An 11,959-nucleotide genomic window follows, 5' to 3' on the forward strand; every position below is an offset into this window, starting at 1 on the left:
TTGGCGCTATATAAATAAAATTGAATTGAATTGAATTGAATTGAATTATTGGTTACACAACAACACAAACCAAAAACCAACCACTCTAAACTGGCTTCCTTTTATACCCATTCAGGTGAACATCGGGAATTACCCAAGTCTGGGGTTAGCAAACCAAACGAGAAAACAAACGTCCACATAAGCAAATATCAAACCACAATACAACACACGGAAGACATATTTCTATTCATACAAAGTCCTATAAATAATTCAATAACATATACACGTCAATCAATTATATATCAATTAGAAACACCTTAACCAAAACTCCCCCCACCTGGCCCATTGGTTTACTCCAGGAGCTCATAAGCAGGTGACTGAGCTGCTTTTACTCTTTCACATCTTGCAAAGGAAGCAACCAGGAAAAGGTGCCTACAGCTAAGACACTTACTAACACACAAATACATGTGCAAGGAATTTAGGTTTACCAAAGCAAACGATAAATTGTGAACAGCTCCAGCTCAGGTTCTTTTTCGTGACACCGGTAGGATGGCCAGTCCCCCTCTGTCCCTTCACTGTCCACAAACAGTCACTTAAACACTAACTGAAACGTCAAACCTGATAAAGAATCACCAAACTATACATATATTTCTTTTTTATGTTGGTTTTAAAATACAAATCCTCAAGCGAATAAAAATACAGGTAAGGGTAATGGAACTCCTGGTCTCCGTTACACACCACTTTTCCATTCGGAAGTCCTTGTGAATATTTCTGTATGTATGCTCGGTATGCTTTTAACATTTTCAGCTGTCAAAACTGATTTAAAATCGGGGTGGCTGTGCTCCAGATGGTGAGTGGGTGATCTCTAGTTGGAAGGTCAGTGGATTGCAACTGAACTTTAAGTTAAATAAATAAATAAAATTTTATTTATATAGCACCTTTCAAGATAAAATCACAAAGTGCTTTACAGAGGCAGAAAACAGACATTAAAATCTAAAACAAAACAAAATCAACCAAAAGCGAGTTTAAACAGATAGGTTTTTAACTGCTTTTTAAAAGACATGACTGAGTCCACAGATGTCAAACTCAAAGGGAGTGAGTTCCAGAGTCTGGGAGCCGTTGCATTTGATGCATCCATAGGGGTGTGAGGGTGTATGTTTAAATGCGCTTAAGTATGGGTGGGTGAATGAGACTTGTGGAGGAAAGCACTTTGCTTCAGTGCTCATGTGCAACAATCTGAGAGTCCCACCACGATGTGCTATGTATTTTAAAATAAAGTTGTTGGGGTTTTTTTACTGTAGATTTACATATTATATAGTCACTGGGGAGGGGGAGACAGTTTAAAACAGGCCAATATTATCGGTTGCTTATCTATCAGTGTCAGCATTTACAATGCCCATAAAGGGAGAGATGAGTGCTGATGTTGCATAGTTTGTCCACTCTGCGACTTCCCTCGTGTGTGGAACACCACAAACACAATCATCAAAGCAGAGAGTAATTGAACAAATAAATAACTACACATAACAAATGTTTAGTTATTTATGAAATATGTTCATGGTTTGAGTTTGTGGAGGGAAAAAAAATAAGCACACCTATATCAGAGCCTAGAGTTTTCAAATGAAGATTAACACTTGAATTTTAGTGTTAGAAATAAATGCTATTTTAGTAGGCTCTAATAAACAGGATTAGCGGACAATGATTAGCCTTGGGAAGGCACATAAATTCAAACTGATTAAACATAAATAACCCTGCACAGCTATGGCAGATTAAACAGATTGTATTAGCTCTCTCCTTCTGTGTAACTTGCATATCAGTGTCTGGATTACAAAAACTCCCCATGTCCATCCATGGATTAATATTTCTGAATTATAAAGGAGAGGTAAGATGGCTCCAACTCCTCGACACATCGACTCACACTCAGGCATTTTACTTTAGCATTTCATCAACACAATCGCAGACAATTAGTCTATGACAGTCTGCCTCTTATCACACAGTGCTCGGTGACACCTCTCCAGTGAGAGGTGACGGTAATCTACATCACCTGAACACCTCTGTCAGTATCCATACAACCAGTCAGAGTCCCCGCCTCGTGAGTCTGTGAAAGCATGTGTGTAAATGTGTGTTCGTACTCTGGTGAGCCATTACAGAGGGTGTTGGCTTAGCAACTGTCACAAACACTTCACGGCCACTCAAAAGCCAGAAAGCAAGGCACCTTAGGTGCTTACTTAAAAAGCCTGTGAAAAATACATAACCCATAAACATCCTGGAAACTCTGAAAACTTAAAAGGAAAACAATAGGAAAGGAAAGTGTGTAATAACAGGCCGGCCTGCTGCAGAATCGGTGTCAGTTGCAACAGAAAGGCGGAGAAGGCTATTTTACCGGGTGTGTGTAGCATTGCTAAAACAGCTGTAATCCTTTCCTCCACAATGCAACAGAAAGTCTGCTCACAACACGAGATTCGCCACATCATTCTGGTCAACGTGTGGGATCATGAATAAAGTAAGAGTGTGTCTTTTTAGCCGTGGCCTGTGGATGTTTATAAAGAGACTGATTAAGGACTTCGGTGTGTTTAGATCTCACAGGATGTATGTGAAGTTTGCATATTTCTGTGACAGCCTCCACATGAAAGGCGATACTCGGTGAGCGAAGCCTTCGCAGTGTTGTGGATAATTTGTTAAGTTACAAAGCTGACAAAATCTTCTAATGATTTTCCAAGTCTGACTTTGAAGAAGTCGTTTTTTATAAAGACTAAATTACTTGCCCACTCTGCTGGGTGAGGGCTCTACGAGGTTTAACACTGTCCAAGTTACCAACATATTTGAAGACAGGAACTACTTTTTCACCAACATTATGTAAAAAGAAATACGAGCCAAACAGAACACTTTTGCCTTAAACAACATTTTACTTTGACTCATTTTGCCACAGATAATTATTACAGAGCCGTCCTACAGATAACAGAGGTCACATTAATCCATATCTTGTCAGTAGCATGTCATAACATGGCAGCCTATCAATAGGTCTCCACCTTGTGGCTACATTCAACATGACATTGCAGTGTGGCAGAACTGCAGGTATCATTCACAATACATTTATAAATTATCCTGGACACACAATAGAACCAACTACATTTTACTTAAAACATCATTAATTAATATACTCATTAATTTTTTAAATCATAATATTAATAATATTATTTGATAATAGTTAAGATGGTTAAAGTCATATTATTATGATTAGTACTTGCTTAATATTGCAATTATGTATCCTTCATTAACTGAACTGCACAATCACAATTTCCTCACTAGTCTTATGTGTCAGTACCATGTGTATTTTTATATCATCTAGCTATGAAAGTAAATTTTGTTGCTTTAAAAACAAACATAGGTTTGTACAGTCTTGATACATATCATGATAATGTGATTACATGAATTTTGATGGACATGTAGGAGAGTTTTAGCAGTAGCTAACAGCTGTAATGGACTGATTCCCACACCGTTAAAAAGACTCGGTCAGTGCCAGGCTTTTTAAACCTGTGATAAACACAGGCACTGAAAGAACAACATTAAAAGGAGCATTAGGTGTTGAATCTATTCTGTACTGCAAAGAGTGGCCACACTTCCCCGTGAAGATGTGGTTGCTGTGTGAGTTTCTACTCTTTTTTTCATTTTCTCCGTAGCCTTTACTCACAAAAAGGTGGACATGCCTAACGTAGTACTCAGACATGATACGAGCTGTAAGAAGTGCATCTATCTGTATCAAAGAACTGATAACATGGTCAACATCGCCGGCTAGTGGACACGGACCTACACTGCAACACATTCTTGACTTTAAAGCATGAAGTGATGATTAGGTTAGATCCAGGTTAGCCACAGGGATTCATAAGAACATATTTAGTTGTTTAACTTTATTTTAGTAAGCTTCATTTGCAATATTACTTCTTAATATCTTCGAACCTACTTGAGTGATTTTATTTCATTCTTGCTTCTTGTGTGCATTTCAATGTGACTATAGTTGTGTACAGTTTCATTATTTTTTCAACCATAAAGATATAAAATATTCAAAACATTTTCTTGAGAATTTCAATTAATTCAATTAGCAAGATAACTAATAACTAATTACTAGATAACCACTAGCAAACACTGTGGGAAAAAAAGAAACGTTTTCCAACACAGCTATCATGACAGCACATTACAGTAGAATACATGGACACCATTGGTACTTAAATTTTAACGAGCTAGCATTTCATTCAATGAATTGCCAGCAAGTATTTTGGCTATAGCAAGTTACAAATTAATATGCATTTTTTAGTCAGGTCCAAGAGTAGCAAATGTTCGTAGCCAACATTTGAGTTCTGAGCCCAGTAAGTGCACAGTTTATTTCCTCCAACTGCACAAGCTTAACAAATGTTGACTGCTGACATAGTAAAAGCTGTGTTTATTTTAATCTTTCAGATTGGAAATATTGGTTGATGACACTCTCAAAAAAGGAGTATCACTAATGAGTCGCAGAAAATCACACAGACATATTTATAGATGAGTTATCGACACTTTGTAATTTGAAAAGCTTCACTTTCTTTAGAAAGGTTTAAAATACTTGCTCACCAGTGAACTAACTGATGCTTACACTGAAAACAAACTGAAGTGATCACAGCTATGAAAAGTTAAGGCAGAAAAAAAAGGACCAATTAGATGCAACTTACAGATACGCTCCAGATCTGCATTCCATCAGTATAGCCAATCATGAGGCAGAGTGGAGGGTCAGTAGTGCCACTGTGCATCTCCATAAACTCTGGGTTGCGTGCAGTGTCTTTGCAAACAGAAAATGTGTAATGAGCAATAGTAAATAACAGTAAAGTTAAAACTTGTAACACTGTTACAATACATTGTTGCAAAGGCATAATGTATTATAGACTTTTTAAAGTTTTAAATTAGTAGATCAGTGTATACACAGAGGATGACTACAGCTTTTCAGTATCTGAGTCATGAGTTCATACCATTAATGTCAGCTTTCTCAAATCGAACCCAAATGATTTTCTCTTTCTCATCAGTGGGTGGAGCCCCAGTATACGCCTGTAGAAAGAAAAACAGACGCAGCAAAAACATGAACAACACTGAGGAATAATACTAAAGGATGCAAGGCCTATCTGCAACACTATATTTGCATTTGCATTTTCAACCAGGCCCTCCCTGTTGCCTTTCTGGTTTCTAATCAATGTACATCGAGTATCAATGAAACTGATAAAATTAGGGACAGGCTGTGAAAATATTTAGCATTTGTTTTCAGTGTGGTTTTTCAATGTTGTATGTTAATTGCTAATAATGTTGTTGTCTATTCAGAGGAAAGTTACCTGAGGTACTACATCCTGCAGAAAGGTCACAACACTCTCCATGTAAGACTGCTCCCTGTAAAAACAAAAAGCTCATAACAAATGTGCAGAATGCATTGGAATTACCCCCTAACATTAATGCATAAGCAAAAGTAAGTATCAAATGGATGCACAGTCAAGAATAGCCCCTCATTTCTTTACATTTTGCTTTCAAAGAGCTGGACTTTTTTGTAATTTTTGAAGTGTTCTTGAGCAGTAGTTCGCCTGTCTTTCTCTGGGTCTTTCAGTGTTTTTCCAAAGAGCTTTGAGCTGAAAACATGATCTCAGCATGATGTGGAGTGTGTCCTTGAAAAAATGGAAAAGGCTGAAGTATGCCAGATTACACAAAAACTGGACCAAAAATCAACAGCAACACAGATGTGTTAGTTAAATCAACTACTGAGTGAATAATCCAAATTTTAAATTCTTGATATGTTAAAGGCAAAGAACTGTGTATCACAGTCATCTGTAAAACATAGTTCCATAGTTTGGAACTGCATTTGACCAGTGGTGTAGCAAATCTTGTCTGGACCTCAAAATAATTGAAGTAATGTTGGATCATCTTGTCAGAAAATGAAACAAAAGGAGTGAGTGAACAAAGAAGAGCTTTGGAATATCCTTAAATAAAAGTGCTCATACCAAATATTGACTATCAAGCTTGTGAGAATTGTACAAAGTTTGTTTGCGCCATATATGTTTGCACATGTTTCAATAGATCGCTGCATCCATTTTAATAGCAAAATATCAAGTAATGAGGGGTGGCTTAAGATTTTGTACACTACTGTGTAAAAACACTTAAAGGAGGCTCAATTCATGAGATCACATGAATCATCGAACATCCAATTTCATCAAGTACACTATTTCTTATCCTTGGTATTTAGAAATACAGTGCATGCGTTTCCTCATAGATGACAAAGATGTGTCCTTACGTAGCAGCTTGCGCTCGCACCAAAACCCCTCCAGCACAACGACTCGGTCTGCGCGGAGAGTCCGAGGCCATTTTGTCCTTTTGGTTTGATATTCTGAAAAGATAAAAAGAGACATTTAGCAAGCTGGACTAACCTGACCTGACAAACAAACTGAATGTTGAATGTATACACTGACATGAAATAAGCAGTTACAATGTCAGAAAAGAGGAAGTAGATTTAGGTTTTTAATCTAGATGGTAAAGTCCAGCAGAATGTCGATTGTAGAATATTGATTCCTAAATAAATATCCAAGGTTAGTTTTTTGCTTCTTTGCTTAGTTCAAAAAGTATTTTCAAATTACAAAGATCAGAACAACAAAGTCTAGTAACAACAATAATGAAACCATAGCCAAAAGGCACTGGGCTTATTTATCCTACCAAAACAATAAAAAGACAGTGAATCATGCAAATGTCATTTTAAATGTCTACAATATTTGGGTGAAATTTCCCCAACCAGAAATGAGTGTTTTCTAAAACTATACTTTATTAGGATCAAAAACATCAACAGTGTTTTTCCTGTTTCCTGTTGCATTTGGTTTGGAACTGAGCACAGCATTTTGTTGTATTATTTATGCATTACATTTCATGCAGGTGTTATAAATAGTTTAAAAGTTGATGATCATTGCGCCACTCATTCAGTACCAAACCATTTTATTTTCAAGATTAAAGCTTTTTAATTATGATCATTATTTTTATACATGCGACACATTATGGTGGAGGGAAATTACATGGCTTAAACTGTAAACATTCTTGTTGTTAGGCAACATCACCAACCAAGCTATTTTTCTGCTAAATTCAAACTTGAATTGTCATATAGACAAGAACCACTTTTTACTGTCAGCTTATGATTCAAGGAGATAAAGGCATACCACACCCTCCAATATCTTTTCAAAGCAGTATTGACTGCAGAGAACCCCTATTGATGAACAAATGACACTGCAAGAGTTTCTAAGACCACCCGGGCTAATGTAGACATGCATCCCTGGGACTTAACACAGAGAGGAAGTAGTATATGAGTTGATATAGTAAGTATACCAGCTCATATACTACAACAAGTTAATGGTAAACTAGTATCTGGACATAGAGCGGGTAAAATAAGTATTGAACCCGTCACCAATTTCAAAGGTGCTATTGACATGAAATTCTTACAAGATGTTGTTAACAACCCATCCAATCCATACATGCAAAGAAATCAAACTATAGTTGTTCATAAATTAGTGTGATAATGTGAAAACACATTGTTTTTCAAGTTTTGAACACATGAAAAAACACATGAAAAAACACATGAATTTGAAGACTGTCTAAATGCCAAAATCACACTTGAGCAATGCAAGTTTCTCCAGACAGGAGGTGTCTTGAAACTGGAGGTGCAGCTGTTTTTAAGCATACATCACTGGCACGATTCATACAACTGAAGTAAGGATGAATGGAAAAATGTGCCAAGACATTCTTGATAAAATTCTGCAGCCATTGACCAGGATGATGAAGATAAAATAAGGGTGAAAGTTTAAGAAAGACAATGATCCCAAACACACAGTCAAGGAAACTCTCAATTGGTTTCAGAGAAAGAAATAAAGCTGCTAGAATGCCCAGACCTGAATCTGAATCCAAATCTATGGAAAGAAGCTGAGAGTTCATAGATGAGGTCCAAGGAACCTTTGGAATTTGAAGACTGTCTAAATGCCAAAATCACACTTGAGCAATGCAAGTTTCTCCAGACAGGAGGTGTCTTGAAACTGTCATCACCAACAAAGGCTAAAGCTGTCACCTTCTAGGTAAGGTGTTCCACATGTCCTACCAGGAGGTAGGGCTGTGCGATATGAAAAGAATCTAATATCGCAATATTTTTTGGCTACATCACCATACGCTATATATCGCAATATGTTTAAATAACCTCAGAAAACAAATGTTATTTGTGAGCATATAGTGCCTAAAATCGCACTGGTTTACTACTCAAATCGACCGTTCCATGTATATTACAAAAAATCAGAATGAATAGAAATGTTTTATTTTAGCCATTTTTTTAACCATCAGTTGCACAAAGAGGTTTCTCACAAACAACAATACCGTCACAGTATGTCTCTCTCTGTGGTCAAGACTAGAAATTAAAAGGGTGCTCTTTTGTGCTTCCAACATATAAAAAAATTGATGACCTCAAACCTTTTTTTTTTTTTGTGGTGTGTGGAGAGACGCTGACATGCGGAGTTTAAAACAGTCTTAATTTTGCAGTGGAATAAATTCCTGGTACTGCTACCTTTAGTGGCAATAGTTTTATGGCATGTTTTGCAAAATTACCGCATTTTGTTCACACAGAAAACTAAAACAGGCTTCAGCTGTTATAACAATAAAAAAACAAATTCTTTCAAAAGGGTAGTTGGAAAATCCAGCACTGAAAGCAGAAATTCAGTGCGACTAAAGTAAATACACCAAGCATCACAGACATATTAGTTAAAAAACCTGTAATCAGTGAATCTAAGATAAAAACACCTATAAAATAAATGGGGTTGTTGCAAAATCTGAGCTTCTGGGAGAGCACAGACAGTAAGATCTGACAGTAAACTTACAGAACAGAAGTATGAGGATTTTAAGGTGTTGTCTTATACCTTGTACACTTCGGCAAAAGGTATAACATGGTCTTTATAAGACAGCTAACATTTATAGATCCTACCATGAATTCCCATGGATAGTCCAAATCAGCTGGTAAAACAATAGGACACACACTCTTCCACACATCCTAAGCAAGCTGTGGAATTATTCCACAGAATTATATTCTGTGATTATATAATTCCAGCTGTGGAATTATATTTCAAAGCTAACCTCTGAGCACCAACAGGATCTGAGGAGCTGGACATGGGGCCAATGGATACAGCTGCCACCATGAATTTGAACCAGAGAGCCGGGGGCAGCTATATGCCACGATAATACTGAAGCAGCTGTTTGCTATGCCCCTAGTAAGACAAATACATTCTAGGTCTGACAATTTATTTAGACTGCAAGCTATGTATACTACACATGGTAATACCAGTGCCTCGACACTAACAAAAACTGGCTTGGCGAAATGAAGCATCCCAATAAACTAATGACACAGGGTCTTTATGCATTTAGCCACTTAGTAAACCACATTCAGTTATCCTTGTTTTGTCTTTGAAAGCATTCCCAAGCAACTACCGGGGCTAATAAGACCACTCGAAAACCGTTATAATCACACAGGGCAAAAGCTTGTGTGGCGGTAGAGACAAAGCTACATACAGTAAACAACATGCCTGAGAAGCTTGACATTCCTAGCCTCCGTTACATACACGAAACTCTTATTCTGCGAGCTAGTACCACTAGCAGCTAGCGGACCCATTCGGGTGACAATTGTAACAGCTGTCAAGGGAACACAACACAGCCATTGGCTAACGCGAAAGTTATCTCACTAGATAACATACGGCTAACATAGCTAGCTAGCATTAGCTGATAAAAGTCCCTTATAGTGTTAGAAGAATAGAGTTAAAACCCAACAGCTGGAGATACATTTGTCATGTTTCAATAAAGCATTATGTTTTATAGCTAGCAGCTATAGTTACGAACCGAGGAGCTGAACGCTGACAGTCTCCTTGTGTATACACTTCGTGGTGCTCTGAAGCTCTCTGCAAAAAACAGTCAAAACACAAACAGACTAGATTTGCGGAACTGTGTTGTGTCATTGAAAGCCAATCAGATCACGGATACGTTCTCGTCAAACCAATCAAACAACAGCAAAGGCGGACACAACGATTACGTCGCATTACAAATAAAGCTTTTACAACTTAATAGTCATTGTTAACCTCCAAGTGTCTTTAATTTACATCACAATAAGAGACTTGAAGTGTCTGTAGTTAAGCAATCAAAATACTTAGGACTAGTGATAGTCTAGTGAAAAGTAATGCTTCGTGAAACACTAAATAATTTGAAGTAGTTGGGCACGAATTGTACTGAAGTTTCAGAAACAAGCTTTGCACAATTTTAAACAAAGCTACAAATTAGACCAGACGATCAGTGATTATGATCAACACGCTTAGAGAAATCCCCGTTTGTTTATTGTGATAACAACATAGGTTTTGTGGCTTTAATTGTTATTTACTTTGTATATATCATGTCAATATGGAGATGTGATTTTATTTATTATTGTTATATTTAATATCAATCAATCAATCAATCAATCTTTATTTATAAAGCACTTTTCATACAAAAAAAGAATGTAGCACAAAGTGCTTTACATGGTTAAAAGCAGCCCCCCCTTTCCCCCCCCACCCCCCCCCCCCCACCCCACCCCACACACACACACACACACACACACACACGCGCGCACACTTAAAAAGTAAAATTGGACTGGGTACCCATGAGCCAAGTGAGGAAACACTATCATGGGGAGCCGTCTGCACCGGAAGCCGGTCACAGACCGCAGCCTCCAGGCTGGGCACACAGCAGGAGGGAGGCAAAGAAGCCCCCCAGCCAGGCTGAGAGGACCCCCAGAGCCCCAGCGGCCACGGTCGATCACAGCCCCGGTGCAGAGAGCGCCCTCTGAGGAAACACTGGAGATATGACCTAATAAGAGTATATACTGGGTAAAAAGATAAAATAAATAAGAACGGGATACAATATAAATATAAATATAAATAGAGTAAGAAGATTAAAAAATGAATAAGAATAAAATCAATAAATATTAGGTAAAACCTAAATTAACAATAGAATAACAGGATAGAATAAATAAGCGTAAAATAAATAAACGTTAAGTAAAAGCTAAATTAAAAAGGTGGGTCTTGAGCCTGTTCTTAAAAACATGTACGTTCTCTGCGGCCCTGAGCTCCTCCGGCAGGCTGTTCCACAGACGAGGACCATACCACTGAAAAGCTGCCTCTCCGTGAGTATGTGTCCTGACTTTAGGGACAATCAAAAGGCCAGTACCAGAGGACCTCAAGGTCCGCGAGGGTTCATATGGTAAAAGCAGATCTGAGAGATAAGAAGGCCCAAGACCATTAAGACATTTAAAAACCAATAAAAGAACTTTAAAATCGATCCTGAAACACACGGGGAGCCAGTGCAGCGATTCTAAAACCGGTGTAATCTGGGCCCGCCCTCTCGTCTTCGTCAGCACACGAGCTGCAGAGTTTTGTAAAAGTTGTAAAGTTGAAATATTCTTTTTAGGAAGACCAGAGAGCAGGGCATTACAGTAATCAATGCGACTGGTAATAAAAGCATGCATCAACATCTCTGTGTTGGCCCGAGAGAGAATAGAGCGGACTCTGGCTATATTTTTTAGATGATAAAATCCAATTTTGGTTACATGTTTAATATGTGGGATAAAACCAAGCTCAGAGTCAAAAATAACACCCAGGTTTTTCACTTGTAGCGAAGGACATAGTGAAAATGCCTGTAATTTAGACAAGAGTTTCTCTCTCTGAGCCTCAGGACCGACGATTAAACTTCAGTTTTGTCCTGGTTAAGCTGTAAAAAGTTTTCTGCCATCCAAGATCTTATATCTAAAATACAGTTAAAAAGGGCATCCATTGGTCTGGTGTCATCAGGAGACATGGAAATGTACAGCTGAGTGTCATCAGCGTAACTGTGGAAGTTCACTCTGTCTCCTGATGACACCGCCGAGAGGGAGCATATACAAATTAAA

General features: G+C 37.9%; 1 protein-coding gene across 3 annotated transcripts in view; it reads right to left on the reverse strand.

Annotated features, from left to right (window-relative positions):
- Positions 1-10,001, reverse strand: part of bcas3 (BCAS3 microtubule associated cell migration factor) — a 365,279-nt gene extending 355,278 nt beyond the window's left edge. For 2 of the 3 annotated variants that reach the window (XM_087841496.1, XM_087841502.1), the window contains exons 1-5: positions 9,886-9,968; positions 6,275-6,367; positions 5,328-5,382; positions 4,974-5,049; positions 4,680-4,786 (exon numbers count right to left, since the gene is read on the reverse strand). In XM_087841496.1, the coding sequence (XP_087697622.1) occupies positions 4,680-4,786; positions 4,974-5,049; positions 5,328-5,382; positions 6,275-6,345 (309 nt within the window). In that variant the 5' untranslated portion in view covers positions 6,346-6,367; positions 9,886-9,968. Of the gene's footprint in view, positions 1-4,679; positions 4,787-4,973; positions 5,050-5,327; positions 5,383-6,274; positions 6,368-9,885 lie in introns of all 3 variants that reach the window. The other variant, XM_087841488.1, reaches the window with a different exon arrangement.
- Between the last annotated feature and the right edge of the window lie 1,958 nt (positions 10,002-11,959).

The sequence above is a fragment of the Neolamprologus brichardi genome, chromosome 1 (assembly GCF_056152115.1).
Source record: "Neolamprologus brichardi isolate AB-2024 chromosome 1, ASM5615211v1, whole genome shotgun sequence".
NCBI lineage: Eukaryota > Metazoa > Chordata > Actinopteri > Cichliformes > Cichlidae > Neolamprologus > Neolamprologus brichardi.